Source organism: Dermacentor albipictus, chromosome 1, assembly GCF_038994185.2.
Source record: "Dermacentor albipictus isolate Rhodes 1998 colony chromosome 1, USDA_Dalb.pri_finalv2, whole genome shotgun sequence".
Classification (NCBI taxonomy): Eukaryota; Metazoa; Arthropoda; class Arachnida; order Ixodida; family Ixodidae; genus Dermacentor; species Dermacentor albipictus.
In genome coordinates, this window is record NC_091821.1 from 464,245,557 (window position 1) to 464,259,759 (window position 14,203).

Below are 14,203 nucleotides of genomic sequence, written 5' to 3' on the forward strand. Positions count from 1 at the left end.
GTTAGCTCAGGACCGGTTATACCATAAGAGTCAAGTTTATTAAACAGGACTTAATAGCTAACCGTGTCACAAGTTTAACTAAAGTCTAAAAATACAGATCCGACTAAATTTCCGAATTGATACATTCTTTTATGTAGTCAGTTAGAGAAAGAACAGCTTGATTCGTGGAACTTCCAGGGCGGAAGTTGCAGGGTGTACCAGAACTGTGGAAACACGCCGAGGAGTTCATGATTCTCAAGACCAACAAACCGCCAGGGCTCGGGAACGTGGGCCCTCTATCCCTCACCTCACGCGCAGGGGATGTCTACGTGCACATGGTACTGCACCGTCCAACGAACAACTTGGAAGATTAAAGTGCCCCTGAAACAGTTTGGACAAATTTTGTAGACGCGTAGGGTACAGGTAAAGTTAATCATTCGCACCATAATTTGTGTGAAGCGTCTCATAAGCGATGGACGATTACAAGTTACCCTCCTCCACAGTCATGCATTTTCTCCTCAACTAGTTCGCCGAGTGCAACGTTTTTAGATTAGTTTGCCGAGTGATCGGGGTGTCATGATGGCCCGTCATGTCGTCGACTTTCGGTTCTCTAGGAGCGAGCGCGTGAAGCCTCTCCAAACTCTCCGCCACTGCTCGGCAGTCGACCCCAAGCGTGAGCTATCGAAGCAGTGTGCGTTGACAACATTCTGTCACTGCGCCGAACGTATCTGGTATTCCGATAACTACAGGCGAGCTGGACATTTAGACGGATGCGTGGAGGCATAAACTCAAGCTGATGAAGGAATTTTAGCGTAGACGTACGTGGGCGGCCTAATGGGTCTATATGGTCCAGCCACCTATTGGCGGAGAACTTAACCAGCCAAACAAAGCGCTAATATTGCTCCAATCAAGTATGAAACATTGTAAACGCTCACAAAAACAACGTGTTAACGATTACAGTCCTGCGAAAAATTTACACCAGCAGCAAAGAATACATTTCGTTACTGCTACTCTGTGTTAAGCGCACATCTGCAGTACACTCTACTGCTGCCGCCAACACCTGTCCACTAGAGACATCTTCCTCCAACTCAAAGAAGGCCCATTGACTACTTTGACAAACACAGCAAGAGCGCCATCCTTGCAAGTGATGTTAAAGGGGCCCTGAACCACTCGTTACCGAAGTGGAGAGTGTGGCATTTGAAATGAAATTAGGCTATTTTAGAAATGCTTTGCCGCAAGAAAGTACTTGAATGCATTCAGCAGAAGCGGTGTTATTGGCGATCAAACACGGAATCCGCTGTGCTCAAGCTGCTTCTTCAATGCCTTGCACTGTGAAGACTACGGCCCAGGGGGCGTGCCTATTATGTTCCGCCTTCTGAATCTCACCGTGGCGCACAGTTCAAATTTCATTTTGGATGTTAACGCAGACGCCACAACTTCCGCCTTTGGTTCCTACGACGTGCTCAACATAAGTCATAGGTGGTTGCCCGCAGCGAGCCGCAGTGCGCTTAGGCAGTGGACTCTTGGCGGCACCCCGTGGCGGCCGTGGTATCTACGCCATGTAGCCTACTGCACTTTGATGTCAGTTATCGGCCAATAGCAGCCGTCTAAGGGAATGACTAAATAAAGTATCCGATGACGAACTAAAGCGTCCGGAAGGGTGTGAGGACATGACTTTATGTTGAAAAGAGAGCGTTTGAGAGAAAGGTGACTTCGCGATCCGCTTTCGAGCTCCACGCACCGCGTACGACAGCAAAACTTGGCTGAGATGTTCACAGCAGCATATGCTACCCGCGGCTTATGTTATTTCACCGAGCCCCAGGGGTGGTTTAGGGCCCCTTTAAGGGGGCATTTGACAATGTCTCACACGCTGCAATTCTCTGGAACCTGCAGTACACCAACTGTGAGGAACGAACATACAACTAAGTCCAAGCATTCTTGAGGAACAGGACGGCCACCGTCAGCTGAAAAAACCTCAAGACAACAAAATTTCTGGCAGCGGAAGAAGGCACCCGCAAGGCTCAATTATATCGCACCTCCTGTTTAATATCACTATGCTGAAACTCTCGCAGGTTTTTGACAAAATCCACAGCATGCCGTACTGTCCGTATGCCGGCAATATAACAATCTGGATTCGAAGCAGCTCCCCATGACATCAACAAGACACCCTCCAGGAAGCCGCAGACACCACCATCACTTACATAGTTCAAAAAGTGCGGACTCCTGTGCGCGCCAGAAGAATGTGAACTCGTGGTGCTTAAAGCCCAAACTCGAGGAACACACCCAATAAGTGAAATTCCACATCCGGAAAACAATCTTATCGGTGTCCCTACCCCTCAAGTCGACTTCGCCATTCTTGACCGAAGACGACTCATCCCGAAAGACGACTCAGGGGCCACAACACTACCGACACTTTTGTTAGTCAAGTGGCATACCTGATACGCCGCGCCGCCTAGCGAACAGGCGGTCAATCAAATGGAGCACGTAAGACTTACGCAAACAGGGCGTGCAACCCTCAAAAAGCTGGGATATAGAGAGAACGCTTAGGACCAACAGATTTCAAGGAGAGAATCCCGGAAAACCTCCGCGGATATATCATCGTGACCCCCATGCTGCGAAATGTTCGCCCTATCTACCACGAAGACCGGCGGTTACCAAGAGTGCGGGCTTTAAACAAAGTGCATGGAGCAAACCCGCACATCAGATACATCGATGCAGCGAGTTACCAGAGAAGACAAGCCCAATCTGTCAGCGTCATTGATAGTACCTTTACTGAAAATATCTGCGCAACTATTTCAACAAATGTTATTGATACGGCAGAAAAGGCTGCAATCGGTTTAGCCCTATGGACGTACAAGAAAGGGGCCATTATCGTCGCTGAATCCTAATCCGCATGCAGGAACAACCAAAAGGGTAGAATTTCTATTCAAACACTTCAATTCCTCCGCCGTAGCGCAGCACGCCACCTTCCAGGCGCCTACATCATGTGGACTCCGGGACACACCCACCTGGCAGGAAACGAGGCCGCCAACGCCTCAGCCCGAGGATACGCTAAGCGGGCACTACTGCCAGAGTGATCTCTGGGAACCCTGCATGCGCTCAAGAAACACACTGACATCCTCCTGCATTGCCGACAAGATAGAAGGACAAGCCACCACACCCGAAACTAACAAACTAAGAAGCAGACAACCTCCGAACAATCCAAAACAACAGTCACGTCCATGCCACATCGCTACACAGGTTCTCGCCCACCACTGTCAGCTAAGAATGCGCATTCTGCAAAGTACCAGACACTCTACCACACATGGTGTGGGGATGCAAAGGACCGCAGGGAACCATAAGCACCAAAAGCCTAACCGAAGAGCAGTGGGAGGCTCAGCTCTCAAGCTCCAGCCTGGATGACCAGCGTAATCTGATCGGCCGGACTCGCGACATGGCTCGTGGCCACGGCTTCCCGGACTGAGGAAGCTGCCCTCGCAGGGCGAAATTCTCACGTGTTCAAAATAAAAGCTTATATTCCTCTCTCTCCTCTCTTTCGGCCATTTATGAAAGAATGTTTAGCTGGGTAGTTGATAGGATTACCACAATGCGATCATTCAATCATTCCACCTTTCAGTCGGGAACAGTTATAGTTGTCAACAGCCTTATTATGCAAATAAGTAGAAATTTTTCGCGCTGAATACTTTGTGGACCTTGATACTCCGTAGCCGTTGTTGCTAAGTGCAATACATTAACTTTCAGATCTTCCCCAATTCCAGGTGACACAAGAGCTTTTATCGAAAGAAGCGGCCGAAAAGTCCAGAGCCAAGATTAACGACTCCAAAACTCATGGTGATGTCAGTTTCTATGGAATGACCAACGCAAATCAAAGGGATAGCGGAACTTCCCATTCTTGTTACTGGGACAAGGACGACAACGTGGTGGCCATAACGAGCACGGTGAACTACCTGTACGAAATCGCGGCATTATGCTCTTAGAACGGCGCGCGCTAATGCCGGCTATTCGAATCAACCGTAGAGAGTTTTAGCTTGTCCATGCACGTAAATTCCGTTCACGGAATGCTGGCTTAATAGGAACATGAATGTGACCAGTCAAGTTGGCGGCGTTATCTTGTGACGCGGGGTTTGACCAGAGAGTACAACTATCGATTATTCAGTAAGTAGCCGGATTTGATCTGCAGCCCTCATCAAAAATATTTAATCAACAAAATAGAAAGAGTGCAAGATTTAGCTTTGCGGTTTATATACTCCACATACTCGCGTTTTTCTAGCGCGTCCGTTCTTCGCGACAGAGCGAAAATAAAAAAACTAGCTCATCACAGAATTATATCTCGCATCAAATTTTAATATCAGCTGTACCATGGTCACTACAAAATGCCGCGTGAATGTTATTTACCTGAGCCCCCCATGCACTCTGCTCGTACAAACCACAACAAAACAATTAAGCAACCATTTAGTAACCTTAACATCCATCAATATTCTCTTTTTCCCCATGCAATTTCAGTAGGCAATAAATTTCCTGAAGAAGTATTTAACGCTAATACAACAGAATCGTTCGTTCATCTTTCAAAAAACCTTTTCTTTGACCTCTAAATTGCCGCAATCAAAGCAGTTTCTTTTGCGTTACGCTTTTTCATTGTTATTTTATTTACGTATTGCACTGTTGTAAGTTCATGTTTATTTCTGTTACGTATAGTGTTACAATGATGTATGTACATGTTTTGTTGTGTTCTTAATTGCTAATTGGCAGTTGTATTTTCGTTGTGTTATGTACCCACTCCTGCTTGGGCCCGAATAGGGCCTGCAGTATTTGTAAATAAATAAATAAATAAATTATACTTATCTGCTGGTGGCAGTATTGCCAGCGATGCAATCAAAAGCGTCAACTCGAAAGTAGAAAAGCCAGCAGCAGGAGCGGTGCGATGCATCAACATTGTGCTTTACGCAGTGTTTTTTTATAGCTTACTGTTATTTGCTCTTAAAGCGAATGGTAAATCGGAATAGTGTCTGGATTCAGTGGACTAAACGAGCAAAGGAAGCGCAGGTGTGACAGCATGGTCATGCCATGTTCGTCATGCTGTTGTGATACCATTGTGGTCATGCAATCTTTGTCATGCTACCGTCGTCGTGACACGCTCATCATCTCCACTTTCATTATTTAATTTTCGTCCCACCATCGTCGTCATCGTAGCGCTGTTACGCCGTTTGCGTAAGCACGCTGACGATCATTTCTTACGCCATCATCAAACACCGTTATCGACGTCAGCGGCAGATTGTGCAAGTGTCGTTAGTTTATCCCTGCCATTCCTACTGTCCGCATAAGCTGCTCGCTTACTTTGGCAATCATGTTCCGTGGTTTGTGCTACCATTTGAATTCGAATAGCTTTCATTGTTTTTTTCCCCCACGTTTTTGTGCTGGTCCGACTTTCATCGCAAACACAACGGCGCCGATGCAATGACCACGTTCTCTCGGGCAACCAAGTTGCGAGGCGTGTTCTTTGTCGGACGCGGACTATTTTAGCTCCTTGAGAGTATTGAGACCTCACCGATGGCACCGGCTGTTGGAACCTCAGTGCTGACACCCGTTGTTGCAAATGGGTCGCAAGCCCCAAGGGTAGCGTTGGCCTGGCGGCCTGGGGCACACTGGAAGCATCCGAAGGTCCCAGCAAAGCATGAGGCGACTGCTAACAGAACAACTTGTTTATTCTAGCATCGCAAAGAGCGGGCGGTCAGGTCGACCGAAGTAGAGAGACGGGAGAGCACGTTACTCAACAGAAGAAATCGGAGCCTCTCTCCTGGCGTCCGGGGGCAGCTGCTCTTATACTCTTGGCGTCGCGGGCAAGAAGGAAGGTCACGGGACGACACCACGTGACAGCGGCCACGGACAGACTGAAAGACACGTTGGGACAAGGAGGTGACGCATCAGCCGGGCCGGCGCCGGTCAGACCTCCTCGCTTCACACTGGGGGAGCTCCTCTCCCCGGCTGCCGCGCTTTTACAAGCGTGGGCACACGCACACACACGCACACACAAAGACACGTGGCACTGAACATGCCGGGACGCGCTCGGCGGGGATGCGTCGCGGCCGCTCCGAACGGGCCAAAATGTCCGCCGCTTTGAACGAAGCCCCGGCGTCTGTTGCTGCATCCGCGCCGGCTGCACCGCGCGTCGTAGGCGAAACGTAACAGACCGCCCCGCCGGGGGAAGGAGATCCCGATGGTCAGGGGACTGCATCCGCTGTCCGGAGGGATGTCGCTAGATGATGCTCATAACCGAAGTCGGTCGTCCCTCGGCGTTTCTTGAGCGCAGCGCACCGAGAAGGCCTCGTTCTCACGTTCAGGTTCACACAGGACACTGCAAAGTGACTTCGGGAGAGTTGTCATTTTTCTCTCGTTCCCAGCAAGCGTTAGAACTACGCCGAAACTCAGCCGCTCAGTCAGCAAGCACGGCACAACCCTCACTAAGCCATGCCAGGCTCTTTCCCCTTTTTTTACTACTGCCTAGTTCCTTACAGTAGTCTATAGCAGCACTCGGAAGGCGTCCACAATTGCACTAGAAAGCACATCATCACTTTGAAACACTACACAAAAGCAATATGTTAAAAATCCTGCCTCAGGAAGAAAAACATCAATAACAAACAATTTTGAGGCTGATTCCCATGTTAGGGGCTTCGACTTAAGCCATCGGCGTTACCGTTGAGACTCCCCTTTTTGTAACGCACCTCAAAGGAATATTGTTGCAAAGCGAGGCTCCAGTGCAGGAGGCGGCCATTTGTGAAAGAGATAGTCTGCAGCCATTGGAGAGGGCAGTGATCCGTTTCGAAGCATGCGATGCGGAGATCGCAGCGAGCGACCGTACACTAGCTCAGCTGGCGAAAATCCTGTAGCCACATGCGGCGCGGTCCTCAATGCAAACATCACCCCAGGCAGAAACAGCTCCCAGTCAGTTTGTTGTTCAAACCACAATGTTCTCAATACGCGCTTCATGACGGAGTTGAGCTTCTCAACGGAATTCGACTGTGGGTGGTACACTGAGCTGTGTAACAGCTTTACCCCACACCTTTCGAGAAAGGCTGTCGTCAAAGCGCTAGTAAACTCTGTGCCCTGATCTGATTGGATTTCCGCAGGAAAACCAACTCGCGCAAATATGGGCAGTAGTGCATTGACTATCTCAACTGAGCTGAGTTCTTTAAGCGGCACTGCTTCAGGGAACTTTGTCGCTGGGCAGATCACAGTCAAAATGTGTCTGTACCCCGTGGCTGTTATCGGCAGAGGTCCCACTGTATCAATAACGAGCCGTCTAAAAGGCTCCGTAATGATAGGTACCAACTTCAACGGCGCCCTCGATTTGTCCCCTGGTTTTCCCAACCGCTGACAGGTGTCACATGTCTTCACAAAGTGGTCTGCGTCCCGAAAACACCCTAGACAATAGTACTCTTGCAAGAGACGGTCCTTAGTTTTCTTAACTCCTAGGTGTCCGGACCACGAACCCCCATGCGACAAGCGCAACAGATCTTGACGATAACATTGAGGCACGATCAGCTGATCGAACTCCACTCCCCTGCGGTCTAGATACTTCCGGTACAGGACCCCACCTCTTTCCACAAAGCGAGCATTTTTCTTGGCGATACCTTCCTTGACAATGCAGCGTATGTTTTCTAGGCTGCCATCCTTCTTTTGCTCGGCTATCAAAGCCGATCGGCTGACTTTTAGCAACCTATTAAGTCCGTCTGACGTAGGCGCGATGAGCAAACCTTCAGATAGCTCTTCTAACTTTCCCGTGTCGGGCATTTCCTCTGCAGTATCTGGTGGCTTTAACGCTACAGGCTCAATTTTATTCAGTTCGGGCGTGCTCTGAATATCAGCTTGCTGCGCCTCTGACCCTTTCTCATCGTTCGACAACGTTGGCCCCGCAACTACCGCCTTTGCAGCGAGCTCCCGAACCTTCGATCTGGTTAAGGCCTGAACGCTAGCCTCACCAAACAAAAGCCCCTTCTCGCGCAGGAGGTGATCGGACCTGTTCGAAAATAGGTACGGGTACTGGAGGGGCAGCATAGATGACACTGCCGCTTCCGTCTCAAGTGCTCCGAAAGGTCTTTCAATAAGCACTTTTGCTACGGGCAGACACACGCTATGAGCTTCCACGGCTTGCTTGATGCATGCGCACTCGCCCGTGAACATATCGGGTTCTACGTAAGAGGGGTGAACTACATCCATTGTAGCTGCGGAATCGCGAAGCACTCGGCACTCTTTCCCGTTTACGAGGAGGTCTCGCATGTAAGGCTCGAGAAGCTTCATGTTCTCGTCAGTGCTGCATAATGACAAAAACACAACTTTTGTTTTTGTTTCTGGACACTGCGCCGAAAAGTGACCCGGCTTCTGACACGTATAACAAACGCGCGCTTGCCTCGTCTCGAACCGCTTTCTGCGTTCGGCTTCGGTTACCGCAGTCTCCTTACGTTCGGTCGGACTGCTTTCACTCGCATCCGCACTACGTGTGTCCCCCTTTGATCTCATGGGCGTGAACTTCGGCCTCTCAAACTTGGAGCCAAATTCACCCTTTTGACCGTCCTTAGCTCCGCGAGCCCGACGCGTCACAAACTCTTCGGCTAGCTCAGCGGCTCTAGCCACCGTACTAACGTATGGCCTATCCAAGACCCAGTACCGCACGTTCTCAGGTAACCGACTATAAAACTGTTCTAGCCCGAAACACTGCAGAACTTTCTCGTGGTCACCAAACGCTTTCTCTTCTTTGAGCCACTCCTGCATGTTTGACATAAGCCTGTAGGCAAACTCTGTATATGACTCACTTTTCCCTTTCTCATTTTCCCGAAACTTCCGACGGAACGCCTCCGCTGACAGCCTGTCCTTTTTTAGCAGACTCGATTTCACTTTGTCGAAATCCTCTGCCTCCTCTCTATCCAAGCGAGCGACTACGTCGGCCGCCTCGCCGGGTAACAAAGTGAGCAAGCGCTGTGGCCACGTTTCCCGAGAGAACCCCTGCTTCTCGCACGTTCGCTCAAAGTTAACCAGGAACAAACCAATGTCCTCTCCAAGCTTAAACGGCCGCATCAGGTCAGTCATTTTGAACGATACTCGTTCTCCTGCACCGTGTGCCTGACTTCCATTACGAGCGCGTTCCATCTCCACCTCGAGATGCTTCATTTCCAAAGCGTGTTGACGGTCGCGCTCTTCTTTTTCGTTCTCTTTTTGTTCTTTTAGTTCGCGCTCCTGCCTTTTAGCCCTCTCCTCAATGGTCTCAAGGCATTCCGACAGCTCGTCATCCTCAGCTTCTAACTCAAGAACAGCCCTCAGCAGTTCTGGTTTTCTGAGTTTGTCTGAGACATCCAGACCCAACTCCCTTGCAAGCTCCAACAATTTCGGTTTGCGCAACGACTTCAAATCCATGGCTGCTCTGAATGCTGCTTTCTCTACTGCCTACTATTGTCTTGCCGCAAACTAACCCGGCAGCAACGACAACCACAATTACCAGCTCTGTTTCTGACACTAACAAAAGCCTGGCAAAACTCAGAAGAAGAAAGTCCCGCACTCACCAAACCTCGCAGCCAAGAATTCAGCGCAGTCGTTCCGCTGCAGGCAACCTGCCATCACACAGGGCTCGTTGCACTGCTCCCGGATGGTCGTTGTGCTGCTCAGCATACAGTCAACCGCATATCTTCGCTGCTGGCCTCCGTTGTCGCGATCTCACCGCTGGCAACCAGATGTTTGAATCCCAGTGCTGACACCCGTTGTTGCAAATGGGTCGCAAGCCCCAAGGGTAGCGTTGGCCTGGCGGCCTGGGGCACACTGGAAGCATCCGAAGGTTCCAGCAAAGCATGAGGCGACTGCTAACAGAACAACTTGTTTATTCTAGCATCGCAAAGAGCGGGCGGTCAGGTCAACCGAAGTAGAGAGACGGGAGAGCACGTTACTCAACAGAAGAAATCGGAGCCTCTCTCCTGGCGTCCGGGGGCAGCTGCTCTTATACTCTTGGCGTCGCGGGCAAGAAGGAAGGTCACGGGACGACACCACGTGACAGCGGCCACGGACAGACTGAAAGACACGTTGGGACAAGGAGGTGACGCATCAGCCGGGCCGGCGCCGGTCAGACCTCCTCGCTTCACACTGGGGGAGCGCCTCTGTCCGGCTGCCGCGCTTTGACAAGCGTGGGCACACACACACACACGCACACACAAACCCACGTGGCACTGAACATGCCGGGACGCGCTCGGCGGGGATGCGTCGCGGCCGCTCCGAACGGGCCAAAATGTCCGCCGCTTTGAACGAAGCCCCGGCGTCTGTTGCTGCATCCGCGCCCGCTGCACCGCGCGTCGTAGGCGAAACGTAACAAGAGGCACTTGCTGCGTCGCGAGACCTTTGGGGCGTCTGAAGCTTTGCATGCTGAAGGGCGAAATCCTCGTCTCCCGCTTTCGACCACGACGACCTTCCCTTTCTCAATCCCTCTCTATGTTCCCCATCCTTTCCCCAAGGCGCTGAGACGGGTTCTCTAAAGGGCCGAAAAAATAGCACATTTTCCTTTTGCACTATCTCTCTCTCCCTTTCCACTGGAGACAACGCACTTATGACTAACCGATCTATATGTATATCCGCCTGTACTTCCATTTCAAATCTCCTAGTTCATGGCTTTGTTCTCTGTGAATTACATAATGAAAGAACAAACGCTACCTAAATATTTTCCCTTCAACAAATACACGCCTGCAAGCCCATTATTCATTTAATTACTTTTTAATAAGTATTTGGCTATTCAGTTTCATTGGAAATCATCGCCAATGGTTTGTGCGCAACCTAGTATTCGCTTTCGCCGTCCAAAGCCGGGACATGGCGCCAACGCTACAAGTAAGGTTCAAGTGTCCGTACCATTGCGAGATGAAGATAATGATTGCCGAGAGGAAGTTGCGCTATTTTCGGCAAGAGCACGGTTCCGCTATAGTAGCAGGACACTTTCTGCGGCAATGAAGGGAACGCTACGGGGGCAAAGCGCGCACAAGAAAGAGCGCTTCTGTTAACAAAGTCTTGCCCTTTCGTCTCTGTTAGTTTAACTCTTGAAGGCTCAAATTCAAAACTTTCGTTTCACAACAGTGTCCACAACCCATTGCTAATAAATGATACTATAAGAAGTTCTGGCGCTGACGGAGGGCCAAACAAATTTTTACAGTGATGCTTTCAATGGAACGCCCGGTACTTGACAGTTATATTTAAGAAATCCCTCTAGACATCGACCATTCCTCGGGTTTGGAAACAAGCTAACATCTGTCGTGTCTTCAAATCTGGCTACTAACAGCTAATCACTAACTACAGACCCATATCCCTGCTGCCCACGTGTTGCAAACATCTCGAGCACACCATAAGCACAACATTCAGCATTTCATCATCATCATCATCATCATCATCATCAGCCTGGTTACGCCCACTGCAGGGCAAAGGCCTCTCCCATATTTCTCCAACAACCCCGGTCATGTACTAATTGTGGCCATGCGGTCCCTGCAAACTTCTTAATCTCATCCGCCCACCTATCTTTCTGCCGCCCGCTGCTATGCTTCCCTTCCCTTGGAATCCAGTCCGTAACCCTTAATGACAATCGGTTATCTTCCCTCCTCATTAGATGTCCTGCCCATGCCCATTTCTTTTTCTTGATTTCAACTAAGATGTCATTAACTCGCGTTTGTTCCCTCACCCAATATGCTCTTTTCTTATCCCTCAACGTTACACCTATCATTCTTCTTTCCATAGCTCGTTGCGTCGTCCTCAATTTAAGTAGAACCCTTTTCGTAAGCCTCCAGGTTTCTGCCCCGTAGGTGAGTACTGGTAAGACACAGCTATTATAAACTTTTCTGTTGAGGGATAATGGCAACCTGCTGTTCATGATCTGAGAATGCCTGCCAAACGCACCCCAGCCCATTCTTGTTCTTCTTATTATTTCCGTCTCATGATCCGGATCCGCAGTCACTACCTGCCCTAAGTAGATGTAGTCCCTTACGACTTCCAGTGCCTCGTTGCCTATTGTAAATTGCTGTTCTCTTCCGAGGCTGTTAAACATTACTTTAGTTTTCTGCAGATTGATTTTTAGACCCACTCTTCTGCTTTGCCTCTCCAGGTCAGTAAGCATGCATTGCAGTTGGTCCCCTGAGTTACTAAGCAAGGCAATATCATCAGCCAATCGCAAGTTACTAAGGTATTCTCCATTAACTTTTATTCTCATTTCTTCCCAATCCAGGTCTTCGTGTGAAAACTCCGTCAGATATGAGAACATAAATTATCTCATGTATAGCAGGCTTGAAAAGCACCAATCCCGTCACTTGAAACTTATACCTGATGGGACACATTGTATTAAACAATGAAAGGAGTGAATGCACTGCATATGAGGACATACTCAGACCGATTAAACATACGCGGCCGTCTAGCCTCCGACTCACTTTGCAAAAACATTTTGCTGATTCTATTCAAGCTTACCGCGCAATTCTGATGGGAAATGTTTCAACATGTATGCGATACATCTTAAGTATCCTTACTTTCTACGGTATCTTTGCTGTTGATGGGCCTAAGCTGTTAAGCAAGAGAAAATAGGACGACGTTATCTAGAAGTAAGTTAGGAAAAACATACCATTTAGCTTATTTTGTCGTTTTCCCCTGCTGCGTCTGGCCAAACTCAAAGCCGTCGCGCGTGGAAGCTGCATCGATTCGCTCAGCGTCTTGTCCGCGACATCAAGAGCGCTGCCAAAATGCTGCCGGACTGCTTGGTGTGGTAGCACATGTAACACAAGAACATTTGACGCTAGCACCTACCTCTACCTTTGCCTTAATTGCCACAGAAGGTTGTCCACGAGCGGAAGAGCTAATCACGCACGAATGGCAGGCAGTGACCGTTTCTGGAGTAAAAAAATCAGCCTTTCATGCCATCACCGGAGTCGTTCTGGCCTGTGTAGTAGCTTATCGCGAATAATTTATTTTCGCCAGTTTGTGAAAATAATAGGACATAAGTCCAACCATGATGAACTTTGCGTCCAGCTTAGGCCTTTTAAACTGAAATTCTTCTTACGCAAAACCTTGCTGTACAGAACTTGTGGTCGGCATTTATTGTGCACAGCTTTGATATGAGTGATCACGGGTGGACCAGATGAAAAAGCGTTGCGCATAGGTGGCCCACGGAAACCTTTTGAAGCGGTGCTTTTCTTCCGAACCCTTCTAGGCTTTCTGGCGATGGATGCCTGCTGTCTCGACGACTAGCTCACGCGCAGGGCAGCACTAGCATCTTTAGTACTCTTAATGTGTATCCAGGCTGCTTTGCCTTGTTTTCTACAGAATTATGCAGGGGTAAAACAAATGATGTCTAAATGTTTTCATTGCCGCAATTGCACATCACGAACAACAGAACTGCCTTGAGTATACCTTTCTGTGCCTGCTTTCTTAGGGTCCGGGGCATCCGTTTGCCGGTCTTTCGCCGAGTACACTCTTAAGCGAAATTACGCCTATTGGATCGTACCTTGCCACACAACAATGATCGTCATCTCTCTTGCCCGTATTTCCTTTCTGTAACACTGGGAACCCGGTACTTCCAAGTCATGAACGACACACGCGTTATCAGCAAGAAAGAGCATTCTCGACAATAAAGTAGCGAGCGCAGGGTTTTCAAGAAACAAAACGCAAACAAGACAAATAACGATCATTGTTGTGTGGCAAGGTACGACCCAAATGGTGCACATTTGTTTAAGAATGTAAAGTGCAGTTTACATTATCTCCAGAATGAGCCCGCTCTGGTCGGCGCGACAACCCTGGATAATGTGCCATAGCAAAAGAAGCCTATCCCAGAGACAGTATCACGCGCAGTCACGTGCGTCACGTGGCAGGAGCTTCCGTGTTTGCCGTGTGCACTGGAAGCTAGCGAAAAATTCGCTTCTCAGATTCCAAGGTGACGGCTATATCTTGATATAAGTTTGATGAGTGTGAAGTATGGGAGAGACGGGATGAGGTATGGGCGTGGTTCTGAATATTTATTCAATCTCGATCTAACGCAACCAGAATTTACGAAGTTCCCGATATAACGAAGAAATTTCTATACCCCGGCAAGTACGGATCAATGTCGCCATCAAGCTGAATTAACAAAACTAGCGTGCATTAAACCCGATTTAACGAAGTTTTTCCAGAAATAAATGAGTAAAAAATGCTGTGATTTGTTTATATTTTGAAGTAGGCGGTTGTCGTCGAGCGT

The 14,203-nt window shown here is 49.0% G+C and overlaps 1 protein-coding gene across 4 annotated transcripts in view; it reads left to right on the top strand.

Annotated features, from left to right (window-relative positions):
- Nucleotides 1-14,203, top strand: part of LOC135905603 (scoloptoxin SSD14-like) — a 153,697-nt gene that overhangs the window by 96,438 nt on the left and 43,056 nt on the right. For all 4 annotated transcript variants that reach the window (XM_065436555.2, XM_065436553.2, XM_065436554.1 and 1 more), the window contains one exon: nucleotides 3,738-3,928. In XM_065436555.2, the coding sequence (XP_065292627.1) occupies nucleotides 3,738-3,928 (191 nt within the window). The remainder of the gene's footprint in view (nucleotides 1-3,737; nucleotides 3,929-14,203) is intronic.